Raw genomic sequence first — 23385 nt, 5'->3', positions numbered from 1 at the left:
ATGTTTCCAAAGTTCGACACCTTAAAGATCATCTGTCTGTTCAAAATTATTTCAGTTTGGTCAGCTATAGGAGTCTGTCCTAAATTGGGAGTCATCACAGGGGTTATCTAGTTGAATTTAAAAAAATAAAATACTGTTAAAATTCTAACCTGCTTTGTCTAATCTTGACTGTGAACTGCTGCTTTCTACATAAAATTAGCTGTTCAGTCCCTTGGTAATGGCCCAGTTTTAATTGTTGACCACAACTGACTATTTGTACCATCATAGGAAGGAATTTCTGTTGAAACTTCTGAACAGTAATGTTTGGGTAGAAAGGGAAAATGTGGTTGAATATTCACTCTGATTGCATCCTAAATCATAAAAATGAGACTATTAGTACATTTGTATTATAACAAGAACACTGGAATGTTGGGAGTGAAACGTAGCCTTTTTTTAACCTGCTACAGAGCTGAACCATGAAAATTACTGAAAAATATTTAGATTAGGAACAAATATATATTTATATATATATAATCTCTGCATTAAAAATAAGATACTTCATTTAGCACTGTTTTTTATCAAATGTGCTATGATGTTATTGAATTGCTTGTTACTAAAATTTTAAAAAAACAGAAGTTGACCTAGTCAAAATGCATTTACAATTTACTAGCAAGAGTCTACTGATTTTCAGTCATATCTATTTAGCATTTCATTACAAAAAAAGTAGCTATCTTATATGAATCATTTACATCACTAATGAGGCAGTGAGAGCAATATAATTCAATTATAAAACCTGGAAATAGTTTAAACACTATTTGAAAATAAACAGTTACAGTCCCTTATGCCCATGTCTGGGAAGCATCCAAATGGAAGTTAAAGATCCCATGGCATTTTTTCAAAATGGGAGGGAACTATCCCAATATGCTGGCCAACATATATTTTCTCAATTAAGAACAGATTTCAATGTCCAAAGCTATGTGTCAGCAATTGCTGAGAGCCTATACCTGTCACATTTTCAAAACACTCCAAACCAACAATAAGAATCCAGTCACCTTGCTGAATAATGCTTTTCCAGATGCCATAAGTTAAAAAGGTAAATGTATTTTCATAAATAAAGGAAGCACAGAAACATCAGCCTCTACTGTTATGAAAATAGAAATTATCATTTGAACCCACATGCAGATTTTTTTTTCAATAACAGAAGTGTTAAATATGACTCTGGTGGCCATATGGAACACTTTGATACTGCCAGATTGTAAAGTGAACAGAAATCCAATGGAACACACATGCACACACACAAAATAAAGGTAGCAGTAATAATCTCATATCTGCCATTCCCTAACTTCTACACATTTAATGAGTTAAAAGTTTAAAAAAGAAAAAGCTTTTTTTTTTTAGTTACTTTTACAGAATTTTCTAGGTTATGAGCTGTTTAAAGAGAAGGTGGAGAGATCTCCTTCATGTACTTTAAAGACTGCATACCTCGTACTACCCACCACTCAAGAGACCAAACCATCCCAAGAACTACAAGCTCAACTACGTTATCTACAGGCAGAACACATCCTGCATTAAAAGAAAAGAGAAAGTCAGACAATGAGTTTTTACAGAAAAAGTTATAAATCCAGATGAGATGCAGGATTTCCAGTTCCCTCAGTCAACAGATTTCCCAGTGTAATGTCTAAGGCTCCTGGCATTTGGAGTTGAGTCCCCATCTTCACTGTGCTTTGTTCTTATTCTGCCCTATTACCAAATTCTTAATCTTAAGTGACTCTATTAAGGAAAAAAAAAACAAAAACAAACCCAAAAAACTTAAAAAGCCAAAAGTGCTTCTTTGACTAAAGATATGACTTGACTTCCACAGTGCAGCTGAACAGTACATCTCAAAGTCAGTCTGAATTGAAAGAAAAGCAGAGATATTTTCAGGGAACTTGACTACAGAGGCTAACTTCCTAAGAACTCACATGACTGCGTAGTTTTTTTTATTTTTTTCTTTCTTTAAGTATCAATTTTTAAAGTAAGATTTTACAAAACTCAAAATCCTATTTAGTCACAATCTCAGAATTCTAGAACACATGTACAGCTGAAGGATTTATGGCATATTGAGAGAAACTGACCGCAACATAAGCAGAGAGATGAAAACACCTCTTGCCCAAGAGGATTTGCAGAATTACTTGAGGGAAAGTTGAACAAGCTGTCTTATTCCTGCATTGTGCAATTACCTTTCTATAACCAGAACCTACTGGCAGTTGCCAGATTTATGCAACTCACTGTAAGTAGTCCTAATCTAGTTAGCATAGTATAATACATCCCTCCCTGCTGCTACTCCTATGAACATGAAATCTACAATTGCAGCCAGCAGAGGAACAGACTGCACTTGAGGACAAGTATACTCCTCTCTTACAATAAGTACTATATGCTGGATCTTTGTAAGAAAGTAGATGATGCAGTGGTGATTCAACTCTGGAAAAATATTTGCTATTTAACACGGCTGTAGTGCACAACATACTCAGGTTGTGAGGATAATGGCAGAGAATGGAGCACACACAAACTGGTGAATGTTAAAAGAGGCTTTTACTTTCTCTTCCTTGGTAGTAATTAACTTGGCACTTACCACTGTTACCAACCTGCTCTCCCCCACACCATTCTCCCTTCCTGAATTGCTCAGCAGCACCACCATCTGCTGCCCTTGCCTGAATTTCAGCTAAAGTTAAGATGTCAGACATCTTGTTTGCTACAGTCAACTAATTGCAAAATCACCAGAGAGAAAGGGAGGGAGAAACTGCATTACCACAAAATACTTTTGCCCACACATTCTGTCAGAAGGAAAACTTCCAAATATAGCCTTGCAGTTCAGACAGTTGAACTGCTATTTTAAATCAAATTTTGAAAACTACAGGACGTTGCCAAAAAATTTTTTTCTAAAAATGTATACTTATCGAATTTAAATCCACCCTCCAAAATAAGCATACATGAATACTGTGTTTTCAGTAACTCATACTATTAACTTTCATATTTTTCCAACAAAAAAATATAAGAATAAACCAGATTTTAAAAGCAATTAAGAAGATATAAATGCTGTGCACTGCCTCAGCACAGCTCTCAAAAGACCAGAGTCCTGGCAACTATCATAATCCTTTTGAAATTGTGCATATTAAGATTAAAGATCACTTTGTTCCTCTATTCCCACAACTAGTTGGTATGGTAAAAAGATCAGTCTCCTAGTTTTATATGTAACATCTTTAACATTTGCTCTCCTTTCTGTGCATGTGATTAAATGTAACATTTTGAAATCCCAAAGTTCTGAGAAAAACATAAATCCTTGTCCACAGCTGCTGTTTGACTCTGGAAACACATGCATTTTCTTTTCAAGCATCTACCATCAAAAAATCCCAAAGGACTTGAACTGGAGAACACCTGCATCTCTTCATTTAGTTCCAATAACAGAGTCTAAACTTCAAAATTACAAAAATAGATGCTATGTTCAGCTGCAGTTACATTCTCCCCCTAATTCCCGTGAACAAAAATGCTAAGAGCATGAAATCATTCAGGCAAGCTCTGTCATCGAGAGGATAAGATTTTTTGCACCAGAAGCCCAGTGGGAACTTGATAGAAAACTGGCAACAATTACAGATAAAGTACATAGTGAAATCCTCAGGGAGAGAAAAGGAAATGCAGTAAGATAGATGGGTATAATTTTTACACATTTATGTCCAAACCACAAATGTGAATTGTCTTTAATTACTCCAATATACTAAGCATTTTTATTCATTCATTGTGTTAAATCTTTCCAAAATACTTTGAATTAGAGTATGAATTCTCTTTACTAGAAATTTTTTACTTATTTACTTACTACCACAAGGACTTATCAGTTAAATTAGATGAGAACTTAAAAAATGTCATTGGTCCAGCTTCAAAATTCAGACTAATATCCCTATTGCAAGCAGTTGAAATTAAATTTAGAACTATGTAAATGAAATGCTTTTTTAACTGTAAAAAAGGGAAAGTTGGGGGGCATATGTAGGTGTGTATGCTTAAAACCAAACATACCTATAATCTCTCACCTCCTTTCTAGTAAGTTCTAACAGATAAAAATCAGATGGTTTACAAAAAAAAAAGTTTATGTTCCTGCTGGTACAACTTCTATGGCAATTTTTTCATACTTGAAGAATATTATTTCTTTAGTTATTTTTTCCCTTTGGCATGGGAAGGGGGTGAATGGAGTGATCTTATCTAAATCAAAATACCGACAGAAGAAAAAAAATTCTGAAGTTTTGGAAGTTTGAGAAACATATCACTTAAACAAGAAATACCAACTTTTATAAGGTTGAATGTTTGCTCTTCAGCCTTTATGCAGCTTCGACAAATTAGAGAAGCTTTCCCACTCTTGCTTGCTCCACTGGGTGTATAAATTTAACACATATGAGCCTGATATGAATACAAGCACTTTTGTTTACTCCCTTATTTCACTGCTGCATTATTGACTATTTAAGCTGATCTCAGAGAAAACTTTATTAATTGTATTTTTTATTTTTGTTCCTCTTGATTTATTTGTAATAAAGCTGTCCATACACTGGCTGTGCACGCACTCCCAATTATTCAATATGGCAAACCAAATAGAGCGTAATCAGCTCACCTCATCTATTCAACAGCTGTTCATAATTAACCACTAACACCAGCATTCATTTTGAAATCTCCCTCTTCTCTCTAAGGCCAGGTGAAACAAACAAGGTCTGCAGCTTGCTCCCAGGGTTAATAAAGCTAGGGTTATTTCAGAGAAAGAGTAAGAAGACCTCCCCGAGCCCTGGGGTAATGGAATAATCTCCTCTCTTGTATTTATTTTATACGCTGCAGTTTGAAGACTGAGGAGCATATTCACTGGTTTTTACAACTATGCATAGAGATACCTGGGGCAGTTTTTCATAAAACAGAAGTACCCAAAATTAAAATCACAGCATTCAGACTTGTATTTAAGGACTAAACAAAATCATATTTACATTCTTTGTCTCTAAATACTTCCTTTGCCATAGGTTTTCCACTGTAATAATGACACTTTATGCATCAGACAGTAAAACACTCCTGACAGGTAATCATCAGTATATGCACTTGTTTTATACTTGTTATTACAATGTACGTGCTACACATCACATGCTTTAAATGCTGCCCTTTTTGAAAGTACAGTTTAGAGCTTTTTCCTTTGATGGTTGTACTCAATGCAGTATGGTACTACTAGAACTATATCCTTTTTCCTCTTCCTCTGAACAGCACAAGGGAAATAGCAAAAAGGAACATACTCGTGTCAAATGCTTTATCCCTCAGATTGTAAATACATCCTCAAACTTTACAGGGCCACGTACAGACAAGCCGTAGAAGGAAGTTGCACAACTGTCCTGATCACCCTGGATTATATGAGTCAAGTGCTACAAGACAGTAGACAGTCGCTGATGCAACAAGGAGAGGAGGAGGAACAGTCCTCTACCTGTTCTCCAGGTAAATATGCCCTGATTTATTCAAGCAGCTCATGCCATTTGCACAACCTCCTCCTTAGCATTTTATAACCAAACAGCTGCTTTGATTTTTGACCGAGTTATTTTCCATTCACTTTAATGAATTAATTAGTCCAAATTCCTATTCCAGATAATCATATACAACATTATTAGGAAAAATTTCACAAACAGCACAACTTCAGTACTGCACAATCACCTTTAGTAGTACAGCTTTAAAAAGCCCTCTTATTACCAAAGGATGAGATTTTTCCATGAAAGCATCCAGTATAGCTTTTTAAACTCCCAGAAGTGACTGCAACTGACAGCAAATGCATTTTTATGCTCTCAAAGCATTTCATGTTTTCCCTACATGTAATTTTCACAGTCATAATGAAAATGATAGCCATATCTCCTGTATTAAATTGCCCCAGTTTCTTTAGCAAGTATTTGAAAGCAAAGGCTTTTGTTTTGCTGATCCTTTGTATAGAACCTGAGACAATTGAAACATTAGTTACTTCTGGTTTAGTTTATGTTAAAAAAAAATAAAATCATTTGCAGTATGCCATTCTTCCTGTTGACTGAGACCAAAGCTTTAGCAAATCAGTCAGCTTTTTCCTCTCACTTGTCACTCCTCACAGGTGCCACCTCACAGATCTAGGGGAGCAGAGCTAGAGCCTGAACATGCAGGTTAGAGAATGCCATTGAGTCCACAGAATCACTACAACTTTCCTGAGACACTGAGGGGGTAGGTGAAGTGTCCAGTACATTTTCAACTCTAAGATCTTAACATTTTTAATGCATGTTCCTTCATCTACGAAACACGTACCACAGACGATTGTCTATTATAAAAAAATATTTTGCTTCTCAAAGTCCCTGCCTGTGAGTCTGGCCAGCACTTCATTTGTCAGTGCCTTAATTCTCGTAAGCACTTCCTGTCACAACCCATCAAGGACTTTCAGCCATCTAACTGGACTATCTATAATGATAAGCAAAAATGTATGAGAACCTTACAACCTGTAACAAAAACACTAATTCTGTAGTACAGATCCTTTAAAATATAACTAACAGCCTACGATTAAAGTCAGAAAATTAAACCCAAAAAATCCTCAAAAAATGCAACAATTAATCATAGTAATAAATACTGTTGTTATGAACATTTAAAGTTATTTAAGTGAGTCAACAGGTGCAACAGATTTTAGCTTCTGTTTAAAAATGGATCTGAGTAATTCAGATATTGTTGAATCATGAACTGCTTTTTGGCAATGCTTTAGGAGCCAGGAACTGAAGATAATTGTTATAAAAACACTGCTATAAACATTTCCAACATGATGCTCTCCAAGAAACATAGAAGTACAATTACTGAAAAAATAACCTAACAACTGCTGGAGTGCACAGTGCTTACAAATATTTACTCCACATAAGAATCAAATGTTGCTTACATATGCACATAAAAATTGCACTGACAGTAATAAATTCACTGTTACTTTTCAGACTAATGACATTCAAGAATCATTTCACAGGAAAAAAAACAGAGAAAAAAAACACACTTGAAGCGTTCAAGTTATTTCTGTGTTTCATAATACTGGGGTCAGCTAATTCTTTTGCTTTCCTTAACCTAGATATTTTTGGATTGGTTTTTCCCCCCATTTCATTCTATGCCTAGCATGCCAATAGAATAAACTTTGAAAAACATGAAAGCATGGTTTTTAAGAAGCAGCACACTGACAGCAAAACCTAGTTCCATGTGTATTTCACAAACTACATGAGTTATTTTAAACTAGACACATTTCAAAATTGTCAGTGTTGCTTAAAACAGACCAGTGTTTTGTTTCAAGACCATAGAAACCATAAGAATGTCAGGTAAAAGTATTTATACTCACGAAGTCAACAACACCCTTAAATTTAGCCAAACAACTCTCACAAATTATTAACTTCTCTTTTAAGGCCACCAAATTTGATGAGTTCGGATGTGTGCCCTGCAGTATTTTTAACTGTTAACGAATTTTATGCTAACCAAATTCTTAATAATAAATTATCATGCAAATTTATATGAACCCTTTAGAATTCAGTATGTCAACTTCTGTATAAGCCCAACCCAGTACCAGGAAGAAAGAACAGACCTAATATTTTCAACATGGATCCTGCCTCATCCTTCCCCCTGCCTAGTTTACAAAAGTTACATATAATTATTTTAAAAGGCAACCTAAGTTAACGAAGCATTCCTTACTGAAGACGACATACATCAAAATGCAGCTTTTAGTTCTTTTGTCTCACAGAGAGCTAGTTATAATGTGTGCAGTGTGTGTAAAAGATACTTTGACATTTGGCACATTTTATATCAAGCCCCTCTTTTGAAAATTACATTGGATAGGAAAAATGTAATGTGATACCAGCTTAACAAGAGTTTTGTACTTACCAGAATTATGGCAGTAGTCCATATACTGTGGAATTTGGATTGTAAAGGCTACCAAATCTGGAGCTAAGAGAGATTCTGGCTTTCTACTCTCATTGAGCCATTTACTGCTGTGTAAGTCTCTGGTGTCAGAAGGGCCTTGAATTAAAGGAATCAGCTTCTCTTTTCCACCATCACCTAGGATAAAGATTAGACTCCTTACAGCTTTTAGTGTAACAAAATAAATTTTCAAGACAAACATTCACTAGTCCAAAGAGAACACCTATTAATTAACATTGTGAACGCAGAATTAAAAGAGGAAATAGAAAAGCAGCATCATATAAACTGTTGAACAGCCTACCTAATGTTTATCCTGTAAATGCCTTGACATCCAGGACGATTTCAAATGAAGTAATTGATTATCTTTAAAATAGTAATTTCCTTCCCAATTTTATAAAATAATCTATTTAAACATCACCATGAACTCAATTTACAGACACTTAATTTTTAATGTTCTTGACATTAGCTGCTTTTATACATAAAGACATCATAGACATTGGTAAGTTCCCACATGCTCCTCAAGAAAAATTGTTTTAAAGAAGTAAAAAAACCATCATGGAGTCCTCAAAAACTTCACAAGCAAAATACATACTTGTAGCATTAATGGAAAATGAGGCATTAAACAATCAAGAGAACACATCAAAATTATGCTAAGGATAAAGCTAGGTGAAATTATTCTGTATTTCTCCTATTTCTTGAATGTGTCTAGATTAATACTTGTCTCAGCAGAAAAAAAAAAATCTATTTTTTCTAATTCAGTGTAAAATTTGACTATACTGAGGCAAGACTGGATCATCATGACATACTTAATAATAACAAAAAAACCCCAAAACAGAATACAAAAACCCCTCTCTGATTCATAGGAACAACGAGTAAATTCTTGTTTCAGTAACTCCCCTTGTAAAAAGCAAGGCCAATTCTCCTATACAGGCAATAAAGTTTTACATGGTCCAGCTGCACATACCTGGGGCTTTGGCACAAATTTTTATTGATCCCACGGTCCCAGAGGCACATTTGACCAATGATGTGCCGCAGTACTTCAATTCAACATTCTGGATTGAGCCCTCAAGAGTTGGCAGGGGATTCTTAGATTTCACACCTAATAAAAGAAAACTGCAAATGTACTAGCCTGTTGAATTTAAATATTTTTATATTCCTTCACCAAGGCATTTAAACTTAATTATATTTTAATTATCTACCTTAGATGTTCTTACAGCATTTTTGTTGTGATTCACAGTTTTTAAATGAAAGTGAAAGAATGCTGCTTATAAGTTTTTTAAATACAAACAGTTATGCATTAAATATATATATAGATACTGTGAGGAAAACACACAAGACCACTTAGAAATTGAAATAATAAATATGCATATACACACATAGATACACTTTTGTTTTCACTTTATAAGTGCCACGTCAACTATCCTCCTTCATGTTTTTATTACGACCATTTAATTCCAGGATCTTAAAATGATTAAGTGTTTTCAGCTTTTGTTTAGACGACAACATTTTACTCAGTAGCTATGTAAAGCATTAAATCCACGCAGCTGAGCGGTACAGAAGGCCAATGGCACACTTGCCATTTTTCAGCGGAAACTGGAGTTCAAATCTTGCCTTGGGTCACAAGTGGAAATAAGTTTTGGTGGTCTTTCCTCAGCCCCCATTTGTGAGCACCAGAAAACTACTGCACCACTTGGAAGAAGTCAGTGCTATTGGCAGTCACTTCTGAAGAGCTGCCTAGAACTGCGGCAGAAGCAGCAGGGGATCATACGAGCCAAGAGTGAGATATGTTGGCAGAGCTTGAGGGCAGCCCCCTAAAACAGCCCCAGAGCATAGGTGGAGGAAGCCAGCCCTCCAATTCTGTAGAGCACTGCCTATCAGGAAAAAAAAACACATAAATTCACTTGCAAATTAGAAATAAATAGTTTCAACACCTGTAAGAAGTATGAAAGGAAAAACTAACAGAAGTTGCCTTTTTTATGGTTCTTTTTTCCCCTCATGCAGAAGCAACTTGGAATTTGTCAGTTAAAATTGGCAAGCAGCTTGTTAATTATGCAAACATTAGTATAATTATGAAACCATTTCCTCGTGTATGTAACATAGAATTTGTTCCAAAATCCATAATTATGCAAGGAAAGTATTGTGGAATATCAGGTAAAAAAGCATTTTTATACATATTTCAAGATTATTACACACATTAAAGAAATTTAGTATATTATCTACAGAACTAATTAATTAGTTTTTTTGCAAAAATCTCTCAAAAGACTTAACCCAAAGAACAACCTTTGATATATCTTAACTAGTAAGGAAAAAAATCCTAAAAAAATTATAGAAAACAGAAGATTTCAGATTAAACTTAGTAATTATGCTTAGTTCACTGTGCCTATTCCAGTTCCTAAAGATTGAAGAGTATTTTGTAGTGCATATAAAATCATTTAGCAAGCAGTCTTCTTTATATATATTCAAGGTTTTTTTTCTGGTAAGACATTAAAATAATTTTTGAATAAAAAGTACTTTCCAAGATAGAATAAAAGAAGCAACACATGAAGGCACACACAGCACTTGGTAAAGCAGACTGCCATCTGAAAGTAGGCTTCACACTACAGGTATAATTTCTCATCAGAATTTAACCTGTCTTCTGTCTGAGGTATGTCCAGACTTTTCCTAATTTGTGACTCAGGAAGGCTTCAGGCTCAAAGAATGCTCACTGAAACTAATTTGTGTGCCTTCCATTACAACACCCCATCAGTTCTCAGTCTGAAAGACCAACTACCAGTTTGTCTTGTTAATAAACCCTCATACCCATTTTTGTCCATGGTAAGACTCTTTTAAAGCTGAAAATATCCTTTGATCTAAGGCATGGTATCTGACACAATGCACAAATGCATCAAAAGAAACTAGGGTATCCGTAGGCATTTCTGCCTCCTCATAGTTCTATAAATCTGTACAAAATAGAGGCCATTGTATTCAAATGAAAAAAAAAAAAGTTTTTTGCCAATTCCAAAACAAAGATTATCAAGTACGGTTAGTAGCAGCCACTATTACAGTTAAAGCAAATCAAATTGAGGTCACAATTTGATCCCCGTCTTTTAAGCCGTCTTAAAACTGGTTGCTTCTTGCTGTTTTCATTTTTCAGCAACACTTCTAAGAATCAAAATACAAGGTGTGATGTCCAATACATTCCAATTTCTCTCACTTCACTATGGAAGACTAAGTACTTTTAAAACTAAATAATTTCCATAATGGAGTTCACTTTTAGATGACAACTGGATACTCTGAACAACTTCTTTGCATTGAGACTAAAACTTTCCATGTTACTTACATGCATAATTTACATTTTAGTTTAGTATCCTACTTGGAAAAAAAGGAACGAAGTTTAGTGTGATTGTGCTCCCTATTTGTTTCTGTTTACTCCTAGTCCCACAACAAGTAAGTTCTGGACTTACTGAATTTCAGCAAGATATGACAACATTATCCAAGACATTTATTTTCTACAACCTTCATGAAAACATGGGTGTATTTGCCCTAACTGACCGGTTACTGTATTCATGACAGTCAGCAAAGCATTGCTCAAATGAGACAATGAACTGCTTTTTCACCCAGCCAGCAGTTAAGGATCATGATGGGAAGCCAGCACAGCTTAATGGCTTGGCCTTAAAGAAACCCACAAACCCCTAATATTCATGATCATATATAATTAACAATTTTATTTCCATGCATATGAAGAAGCAACTGGTAGCAGTAATACGCTATTTTTTTTCTGTTCTAGGGATAGTAAACACTTTGTCCATTGTTTTCTACTATTTGAAAAGAAAATAGAAAACTATTGGAAAAACACAGCATACTCAGACTGTTCCTTTCCTATGTTGCTTTGATGTCAAACGGCAAACTGCTTTCAGCTTCAACACCTGATAACCACAGCACAGTAATCAAGGAGAAGTTGCCAGAAATTCCACTTGGGTTTCACAGCTCTGGTCTGATGGATACTCAGAAAACCTATTTATTAATTACTGAAATCCTGTACAGAGAATACAGTAAGAAACTTGGAATGTCTAACTAGACTTTCATTACAAAGACAAAAATCACCTAAACATAAGGTGATTGCCCTCGCCAAGTTACAAATCTTTTTCAAGGCACAGAATGTTTAGAGACTTTTAGTGAACCATTTCTAATGAATTGGTTTAAAATAGGAGGCCATTTTCTTCAGTCTCTGAAAATTTTTGGAAATTATAAACCATCTCTCATAAACTTGTCAAACTGGCATGCTGCTCTACAGAGAAGAAAGAAGCCTTGTTTCCTTCATACGCCTCTATCTGTAGTTTCCATCCCTGTAACTTTAGTTCCTCCTAAAGAGTCTCCCTTATTTCTTTCATTATGACAATATCATCATAAAATTGAAGTCTCAACGGTTGTTCACATAACTAAAATACTCCTTAAATACCTATTTCAGCAAACAAATGTTTAAGCAAACAAAGACTACAGCTTCCTTCCCTCCCCTCAGTGTTTATGAACTTTTTTAAAGTAGTGTTTTAAGGGATTGATTGAGCATGAAAATGTTCAAACTCCTAGATAAGAAATGCTCCATGCCTCCATGTACTAACTCAAATTTTGTACGGAGACAAACAAACCACAACATTTTAATTAAGACATTGAGCATGAATTTTAACAGAAACTAGGAAAAGCAAATCTATCATTGCCAACAGCAAACATTATGCAAATTCAACATCCTGCAAATGAAGTAGGAGAAAGGCTTATTTCCAAGGTGCAAGACGAGAGTAGAACTTGTGCTGTACTCATTCTTCTGGAATCACACTTGCAGAAGCAGCACTCTGATTTACTTGACTTTGTTGCCCAGTGGAGTCAAATTAGGGCAACACCTTTTTTTTAGTACAAATCAATTTTTCTTCAGTTAGTTTATTATTTTCACCAGGAACAGGGGAATCAAAGACTTTATGGAGAAAGAGATACATATGCTGGTCTCCATCAAATATAACTTATGGCTCCTTCCAGACAAATTTTCTAGATGTCTGATTTCTTTTCCTGGAAACATCTTGCCCATTGTAGAATGATTTGCAGTAAAAGTCAAGTGTTTCCTTCCCAGTACGTAGCCATGTGTATACTTGGAGATCAAGCATAGCCTGTTTCACTTGATTCAGACACATAGAATACATCACATCACCAAAGACTTAAAAGGCTGTTTTTTCCATACAGTAAAACCCAAAAGTAGGCAGAAAGGTTTTCTAACTAAAAATCTACTATACCTTGACAATTGACACCTCACACACACTAACTCACTTTAATTCCAAGCCTAAAGGGCCACTGTGTTCCAGATACACGTACAGAAATATTGTGCTGCCAAGAATGGTTTTCCCACACTTTGAAACAGGTATTCACATCCTCCCTCCAACTTTCTGGGTATAGCTTTGGTCTGTTCCATGTACATAACCCAACCACACAGCTTGCCCCACACTCCTGCATTCAGTATCATTCCATGTGCAAGCAGGGGGGGAAACAAATACCTAAAGGCAGGTCACAGCTATGTCTTTATAGATCAGCTCAGGATTTCTGCTAACAAGCCTAGAAATCTAAGCACTCATTTAATTTAAGCACTGTTTAAAAACATTCCCTAATTAGTGAATTTACCAATGAACATCTTTTACCAATCCATTTGTGATAAGGTGAATTTGCAATGATCACCAAGAAACAAAATCTAAACTGATCAATAACAAGGACAGAAAATCAGCAAAAGAGGTATGTTACTGATTCTGAGGACAACAGTCAGGACTGTGCACTGCCAAATCCCTGAAATACAATAATTCTTTAGAAAGATCATAAAAGAAAGAACTGCAAAATATGAAATAGGAAATGAGTAAGGCATGACAAACTTCTAGAAGCAACTCCACATGAATTGTCCCCACATTTAGGCTGCAGCCTCAGAAGGAAAAATTTCAATACTTAAAGCATTAAGTACCAATAAACTATGGTTTGGCAACATCATATAGTAAAAGACTGTCACATACTTGTCAAAATTATTTCAAACAGTAAAAATATCAATCCATGAATAAAAGTAAGGAGCTATTAACTAAATGAAATAACATTGAGGCATAAGTCTTACTGGAATCATGACAAAAAATGTCAAATTATTTTCACAGAAACATATATTTAGGTTTTACATGACTAACACAGAAAAGCTAGTAAACAAATTGAAGCATAAGAGAAACCTCATTTCCTTCCTGAGAGATACTCATCTGTGTTCAGTCTCTGCTTTAGGCAGTGCTCAGTGAGAACTTCTGAAAGTCTGTATTGGACTTGGTTAGAGAGATGGCCCTTCTGAGGAACTCCAAGCTAAAACCAAACTTAATTCCTTCCTCCTTCCCGAAAGAACATAATAGAAGCCACAAAGACCAGCTCTAGCTGGCACCAGTCCTACTTCTCATGTTCAAAGCATTGGGACAGCATAAAGCTTTCACATTCTTCTTTGCAATAAAACAGCAGCAACATAGGAATTTCAACATCTCTTTCAATCATTCTGCCTCCCCACACACATCACCTGAAAACACTGGGGTGTTGTGTTTGGGGCTCCCTGCACCCCCCATGTCCCCCTTCCTTTTTTTAACTGGAAAAACAGAGAAAAAGAGAGGTTCTCCTAAATGTAGAAGCTGGGGTATAAATATTTTCTGGAGGTTTTCAGTAGTAAAATTGAATCTTTGCAATGAAGTACCTCAAGCATCTTTACTGTGTTCACAATTTCATGTTTTTCATCTGTCACCATAGTCTACAGACCATATTTTTCAACCCTAACGTACATACTCACAGGCTATTTTCTTAGTTCTTCAAAACAGTAAATCAGGCAACTTATTTTAAGGAACTGTCAAGGTACAATTGTTTGGGTGTTTTTTCTAACTCAACTTTATTTAACATCACAGTTTCTATTCTGATTATCATAGTTATTTATTTTTGTGTAAACCAGTTTTTAGTCTACATATCACTATTCTAGGAAATTATTGTTTCATCCCCACCCACTCCCAAGACTTAACAGGGCACTAACAACAGGATTATGGTAGACTTGTCTTGCCTTTAATGTATTGCGAACTGGACAGGTTTTCTACTGTCTTGAGCTTCTGTGCCAGAGCTCCACACATAAGAGAACCCTGTCCTAAAAAATAGCTCTGCTTTTGCTTTCTCTTCAACCATAGTACTAAAAGAAAAAGCAAATGCATGAAAGGGTGAAATTTAGTGACAGCCTGAAATACTCCCTAGAGAAGGTCAAGCTGCTTTGTTCTTGGGCAACAATGATAAAATACTTATCAAAGAAAGTATCTATCATTCTCTTCATCAGAACATAAGCTGCAAAAAGCACATGTTAAAAATCTCTCTAACTAATCGCTTAAATCCTTAAACTGCCTGTAAACTAACTAAAGTTTCTCCATTGCCTAAATACTAAACAAGATGCAGGACCATCATTATAAACAGAGATTTACATATTGCAAAATACTTCCCAGCTTGCTAAAGAACAGCAGCATTTCACCTATAGGGAGAGTCACTTAAAAAAGGCAAAACCCTGTTGCTACATTCCTGTTTCAAGATTCCCCACACAATGGCCTTCATACAGGTTGCCATTTGCCCTAACCCTAAAGCCTCTTGATTTTTCTAAAATCCTTCTTCAAATGGAGAGGTAAATAAGAAACCTGTGGTTCAAAAACCAACGTTGAAGGAAACATAGGACATTTGGAATAATATGTTTAAGGCATCCTAGGTAACAAGAACCTTTAAATATTCCTTATCAATAATCTATTTTAAGTGATTTTTCCAGTTAAGTAAAATGTAGTTTTAATTTGGAATGCTAACAGAAGAACTAAACAGCTACCACTGAAAAACGCACAGAATCTCTGAATCATAGAATCATTTACACTGGAAAAGACCTCTAACATCATTAAGTCCAACTGCAAACTTAACACTGCCAAGTTCACCAAAAGAAGTAATGGGATGACCAAACACCCTCCTCCAGGTGCTTTTTACAGTGCAGCTGGAGGTGATGTTAATGGAGATAAGGGTGAAAATTTTAACCACGCTTCCCTTCTAGTAATAGAAACATTCCCTTGTAGACCTACCATAACTCCCAATGTGCTGTTTCCACCTGCAGTGGTACTAACACTGACTGGAGCACAGCTGGACAACAATTTTCAAGTGTTGCACACTGACTGCTAAGCTTCACGTGTGATTAGTAGTATTTATTTAAACTACTACTGTGTAGTATTTGCTAAGTTTTTTCAGGATAGAAAACGTGGGGGGGAAGATGTGAATCTCACTAGTAGCAATTGCTCTGTGAGAGAAATCTGCTGCAAAAAACTGTACTGGATTTGGCAGAGGCACAAAGCTGGGCCTGAGTGCTGTGAGAGCAGAGGAACGAGGTGGCAACAGCTCTACCTCAGCAACTGTAGGGAAAAACCAGGGCAGCTCAGACAATGGATGGCAGACCTGTGAGCCAAGGTGGGGCTAGGGAGTGGAAAGCAGCATGTCCCATGCCACACGTCAGAGGAGGCCAGGCCTGGGCAACGCGGACAATCTCAAACCCCTGTGCCGTGAGCAATCTTGACCTCATCCCACACCCTCAGACTTCTTTTGCTCCCTGTTGGACTGTGGATCTTTTTGATCTAAATAGCCAGCATTTAGAAAAGGAACACCACTTTCCATCTCTAAACATAAATAGTATTGTAAATAGCTCTAAAACCCTGCTGTGAAAAGTGTAGTTTTGGGCAATCTCTTATTTTTAATCTCGTTATTGCTAACATTCTGGCTATTCAGGCATCGCCAATTATAATTAAAGCCAATATACCTAACTGAAGCCATTATTTTGGATTTGGCAGTATCACACTGGACAGGACACAGGATTAAAGCAGCTTAAGTGCTACTGTTCCTACTGTGGTAAACAGAGGTTTAAAAAGAAAAGGACTGATTTTCCTTTCTGCCCAATTCAACAGCTGCATTTCAGATATTCTGTATCACTTGAGACAAATGGTAGAAGCCAAACTTGATGCATTAAAATAACTTTTGTCTTCCAAGAAAATGCAAAAAAACATATCAAAATCTGGATTTTAACTCTAGAAAAGCATATTCTATTAATCCTCATACCTATGTGTTGTCAGTAGACAAGTGCTTCAAGTGGCATGGATACAAATGCTTCCAGGATACAGAAAAATAAGAACTTGAGAAACTTACACAGTAAAGCATTTGAAGCAAGATCCTGAAAAGGATGAAGACAGATAGGTGGAGAAAAGAGTTCACAGTTTCCACCCTCAGTAACACACCCTTTGGTTGGAAGCCATGCACTTGCAATTGGTTGCTTCCATCTCAGTTGTACAACCCTTCAGTCCATTTCAAATACAGTAGTTTTGCTGTATCTCAGAATAATAGCTCATGCCAAATGTCAACATGTAAAATATATGAAAACACTTCCACTCATTAATAAATGCTAATAGGATTTCAAAAAATCTGAAATGCATTTTCTATCTATTCAAGGTCAATCCAGTACTAGCTCAAAGGGCTTATCTTCAAACATACTAAGCAAAAAGTGAAATTTATCTTAGACTCTGGATTAAAGTCTGCCTTTTGCAACTCTTAGTAAAAAGCTGGGTAGCAACTGAAGAAAAACTTTCTAGCAGAGCAAATTGTAGGATAAAAGAACAAATTCTCAGACAAATCAGAGCTCATGTCAGACCTTATCACCTTCTGTTGCACCTGTGGAGCTCCTTTCTCTAAGGCACACCTACTCAAGCTATTTGGCACCTATAAAACTAATAAACATTTCATACGAGTTTGTACTGCCTTTAAAAAGCCTCCTTCACCAGAACAGATCCAAACCTTATAGTTTTATGTAACGTACGTACTATGCAAAAGACAAGAAGTGCCAGATATCACCTGGACCTACACATGATTGTGAACTTCCCTGTAACACACAAGACATCTGGTCACCTGTTTGCTGTCAAACACAATATCCAATGGCTGAAATCTCTCACAGGCTCAGTCAGAGCTAACTGAATATAGGAGAGAACAGTTATGGGCCAGTAAAAAGGTAAACAAGATAAGGATTCTAGAGGATGGATATAGTAATCCTTTAAGCAGTGAAGAAACTGCAAAGGTTTCATAAAAATTCAGAAGAAGGTCAGATGTGTTCAGTAATGGTATTATCAAAAATAAAGAACATCTAAGGTGTAATCACTAACAGTTAATTTCCTGAGTTGCTAAGCATGGGGAGAAAGCAAAAGAGAATGTTAACATCCCTCAGTTGGGAAGTGAAGAAAGCCCACAATCACATGATTAAAAGATGGACTACAGAAATTGCTGCTACAATCACTGATTATAAAGGAGTAGGAAATGGCAGGAAAACAGTAATTCAGACAGAGCAGGTATGTAAAATATGACAGAAATTAAACAGAAAGATTAAAATACAGTATATCAGTATTATCATGAACAATCTTCCCATGATTCTGCTTCTCAGAGCGTATATGCTGCTTTAAATAAAGGTCTGAGGTTACCCCTTTACCTGTGGTTTTCCATGCACATAGATTATAAGATTTCACTTTCATTAAAAGTGAGGTTTTTTTCTAACAGGAGTATCATTCTTCATCACAATTTTCTATATCACACTGCATTTCTTTGTATCACTGTATTCCTTCCAACAATTTAATATAGGTTGTTTAAGATATCAACTTAAAAACACAATGCTCTAAGTTTAACAGACATGTTTGTATTTTCTTTTAAATAGTCTGTGTAACTCCTGAGGACTTAAAGAAAACAGTATATTTAGTGTCTGGAATGGCAGTTTCTTACACTAGGAGGATATTAACCTTTAATCCTTGAAATCATTAAAGAAATGTTGGTAGAAATATTTTTAGCCTCTTTATCTGGTCAAAGTACTGAAAGTTAAGTCGTGTCTGTACAAACCAATCATTTCACCAGCAGTTTTATATTTCTTTAAAGCCTCATATAAAAAGCACCTGCTTAAAGTGAGTAATGGAGTTTTATATTCATTGCACTTAGGAACAGCGTATGTAACCTATTCCGTTTTCCTCCCTTGTGGAATATATTTCAGCTTATATTGCACAGCACATTACCGATGTGTATAAAGACTCTCTGATCAGCAATTTGGACTGCAGACAGCAACCTGCATGAATACACTTTTTTCCCCTTCCTTAAATACAGTATCCACTTGATTCACCAACACAAATTAAAACCATCCTTTAAAGATGATGATCTCACCTTTACAGTGAATACATGAAGCCCATGCACAGAACACTATAGCAATGTCAGGCTGCAATCTGCAGCATACCAACAGGCAAGACACATGCTGTCAGCATTACAAAGAAAGAACCTAGTATAAAATCTTTCCTGGCCAAAGAACAGAAAATATCCATTAGGGTGATTAATTTTTGAGATGTTAAAAACCTTATTGTCTATTAAGATCCAAAAAATAAAAGAACATCCGAATGCAAGGAGTCCTGTAACATAGCACATATTAAAGACACAATTTAATCTCGGAATCTGCATTTTGTCAGAAAACATGAAAAAGGGTACTTCCATGCTATAGCTTATAAAAGCATATGCTTCTGATATCTTTATAGTTGAGAAATTTAAAGAATTTTTCAACTCAGCCTCAGGTTTCCCTGCAGAATTTAGTGCTGTATTTTAATAATAGTATGAACTTAAAGTAGCCTAACAACAGTAGTCTTCAATTATGACAATACTTATGCTGGATTCAAGTATGTAATATATGCATGATTGTAACAAAAAGAACATATTTTAATTTTTTCATTAAAGAAACAACAGTGGCTTTTGATGGCACAACTTAAATATGTTTTGTAAACACTTTTGCATGATTATCCATTGTATTCATGAACTCATCATAATATGTATCACTAAACAAAGTACACTGAGTTCCATGGATTTCAAAGCAGAATGATTTATCCCCTATGCCCTATCATATCATCACAAAAGCAGATGCTGCTTTAGAGCAGACAGTCACTTTTTGCATGTTCTTCCACCCACAACCTCTCTCTGCTGGTAAATTTTAAGTAACATGGAAAATAAATTTGCCAGAAATTAAACTAGGCATAGAATTACCCATCAATATTATTGCATGTAAGTACTTACTCACTGAACTAAACAGGAAGAAGGGCTATATTACATTAGCTTGATTAGTACCTCATGGAAGGCTACAGAAGTTTTGAGGTCAAGGCAAGTTTACTGAGCCCATGAGAAGTGGAAGGAATAGATATTCTGTAGTCACACATCTGAGGTAACATCTGTGATAGGGCAATTGCATATTTTCTAATTTACTGTAATTAGGTTAGCACTACAGTAACCTTGTTTGCTACAAATTTTCACTTTGATATACTTGGTACAGTAAATATTGATAAATCTACCCAATATTAAAATATCTGAGGAAGAGAGGACTTCAAAATTAAAATTAAATCCTGCTAAATCTTCACAGTACCTTTGAATGATAACCCAAGGAGATTCTGAAAAGAAAAAAAAGGTCAAATTTTTAAGACAGTGGAACAATACTATGAACTTACTGGTTTTACAATGCTTTTTCTTTTCCCAATTAGACTTCCTTAGCATAATTAAAAATCTGTATTAAATGTCCTTATAGGTATTATAACACGGCTTAGTTTATAAAAAGGAGTGCTATATGAATACCAGTTGTATGCTTTTCAACAGAAGGATGTAAACTTATTTAGCGATCTGTTTTTCTCTTTCATCTTATCTCTAGTTTCTGTGTAGATTTATAATGCTCATTGTTTCCAATTTTAACAAATCACCTAATGGCAGAAAGGAAAATATGTTAACCTTGGAATTATTTGCAGTTGTAGAAATCCCTTTTGTCTGGCTCATGCCAGGCCTGCAATCTGTTTTAAACACAGATTGTCTGTCTTTTGTCTGACAGCCACCAAGCTGCACAAATTACTTTCTGCCTGTTCACCTGTTTGCAGCTGTGTCTGTAAGCTAAGGATTCTGTAGTTTGACTTGAGCAACCACTCCAGGATTGATGACATGTGCTGCTGATAAACTGAGCAATTTGAAGAAATTACTGGCTAAACTTATTGAAAGACATCTGTGCATGAGCTGAGAACTAGAAGCCTTCAGTTGTGTGTTTGCAACCTGCAGTGGCGGCAATCTGTTTGAAGTGATATCCTTCTATAACAGAGCTGGTCCTGCCACAAAATAACTGAACCATCTTTGCAACATATTTCTTCACCCACCAACAGAATTCTGCTCTTTTGGTCTTAAATATACATCCTAAACAGAGGATATAACAACAGTTAAGACTTCCTATACTCATCTAGCAGAAGTAACTTCTTTTGAAGTGTTTCCATTTTTCACTGAGATCTGGCATTCTGTGTTGTTTCCCAGCCCTCTCTGCTCTTCAGACTAGTTCTCAGCAGTTAATGCTAGTTTGAGCATCTCACAGACACACTTATTATGTTAGCCAAGAGGACATGCCTTGGCAGTATTATGGGGGTACTACTCTTCAGCTAACTAATAGTAATGCCTGAGGCTTCTGCTCTAAAAGTCAGTCATCAAAAAACTCTATTTCTAAACCATGTGAACCTGGATAATGTTGGAGCTTCTGGGGGATACTTGCAGATGTTCACTTGAAGCACAAGAAGCCCAAGACTGCTCTCTCAGGGTGAGCATGTGCATGCATATGTGCATATGTATGAAATTCTTTTGCTTTGAAAAAACTCCACAAGCCTGGTGAGCTGTGTGTGATGGCTAGTCAGTTCTAAGCTGTGCACTACATTTAGCAAAATAAATTCCTAAGTCCTTTGGGACACATTCTATAGTGATACAATTCAACGTTGCTCCCATTTGCTTTGTTCTTACACACGTAGCATAAATGCATTTCAAGTAGACATTGTGACAGAGTAAGCCAAAGCAGAATTCTGTACATCTTCAAATGTTGTAGTAGCCCAGAACAAACAACAAATTAAAAACATTACTAAAATTGCTTCACACAGTAATGCAAAAAAAATTAATAGAAGGAAAGTGTGTTAAGCCTAAAAAAGTAACTAAGGGCTTAGAGAACTTCCAGTGACTAGTCAAAAGCACAAAAGTTGTCCACTTTCACATCTGCACGTTAACCCTCTCTCCCCTGCTAAGCCTTCATTTTAGGTATTTAAAAAGGATTAAGCATGCAGTACTTAAGTACCCAAAACAAACTATTAATTTCACCTTGTTGGCTTTACAAACACTTCATACCAAAAGCCAAGCTACTGACTAAAATCATCAAACCATCAGAACTCATATCTGTGCTATTTGTTAGCTTTAGCAAATGAAATTAGTGCTTCCATTGTAATTTCTTTAGTATTTGGAAGCAAGTATTACCTTTGAAAGTATTTTCACAAACAAGGTTTACTAAAAATTATAACAAATTTCAATATACATATTATATTTGATGAAAAATTATCACTGTGCTCAAACACATTTGAAAACAGGAAAGCAAAGCTTTCAAGTTAGGTAGCTATATAAACTGGGCTTTCACATTTCAGAACCCATAAACTGGATTCACCACAGAGCTGAAGTGACTTCCTGGAAAAAGGAATATATAGCATAGTGTATATGAATACAATAAATCAAGTCCTGATTATGTGCAGCTAAAAACTATATATCACCAATAATAAAACCTTTAAAATACCATCCTACAGCAGATATCTAAGTAAATACAGCACGTTTTTGTCTTTAGCATCTATGCATATTGTGCATTCGAGCATTTTTAATGTCAGCTTTTATTTTAAAAGAGCTAAGTCGTGAGAACATTCTTATGTACCACTTCATAACTCTGACACCAAGTATGTATAAGAAGATTAGCCTTTATTTGGTATAAAATCAGTTGGCAGTTTTACATCTGTGCAATGCAACATAAATACCCCAGCTGGCATCTCAAGCTCACACACATATGGACTTCAAAACAGAAACTTCCTTATTTGCAGCACTGCCAGGGTAATTTTGTATACTCCGCATACTACAGCTATTTGTCAGGCCCCTGCAGGTGTGCACTGCACATAAACACACAGCTGTAGTCTAGCAAGCCAAGTGTTCCATCAAACACATAAAGGGAGACCTCAGCAGCTGGATTAGTCATCCCTGCAACAGGTCCAGAGAGAACAATATGGGTTAGTATTTTTGGAAAAGCATGGATGGTAAATTTATGATTATGCTGGCCTTACCAAATAACTGCTGGATTGTGTCATTTTTATGCAATGTCTACTTATTAAAGTTTTTGTTAGAATGGCTGGAACAGACCGAATATTTTTTAGTTTTTAATATAAACAATAAGGTAGTTTATGTATAAAATAGTTTATTAAGTGCAAAATGTTAAAAGGTTTTCATGCTAGTGGTTGGTTTTTGACAGATGTTACAATTATTTGCATTGGCTTTAACAGACAAATCGCTGGAATCAATTATAGTTAG

General features: G+C 35.7%; 1 protein-coding gene across 7 annotated transcripts in view; it reads right to left on the bottom strand.

The window, feature by feature from the left end:
• Positions 1-23385, bottom strand: part of VPS13B (vacuolar protein sorting 13 homolog B) — a 436854-nt gene that overhangs the window by 286847 nt on the left and 126622 nt on the right. For 6 of the 7 annotated variants that reach the window (XM_039549957.1, XM_039549959.1, XM_039549955.1 and 3 more), the window contains exons 18-19: positions 8879-9013; positions 7879-8052 (exon numbers count right to left, since the gene is read on the bottom strand). In XM_039549957.1, coding sequence (XP_039405891.1) covers positions 7879-8052; positions 8879-9013 — 309 coding nt within the window. Of the gene's footprint in view, positions 1-7878; positions 8053-8878; positions 9014-22817; positions 23059-23385 lie in introns of those variants that run through there. The other variant, XM_039549961.1, reaches the window with a different exon arrangement.

This window comes from Corvus cornix, chromosome 2, assembly GCF_000738735.6.
Source record: "Corvus cornix cornix isolate S_Up_H32 chromosome 2, ASM73873v5, whole genome shotgun sequence".
NCBI classification, from domain to species: domain Eukaryota; kingdom Metazoa; phylum Chordata; class Aves; order Passeriformes; family Corvidae; genus Corvus; species Corvus cornix.
The sequence above is the reverse complement of the archived record's forward strand: the minus strand, read 5'-3'. Positions and strand labels throughout refer to the sequence as shown.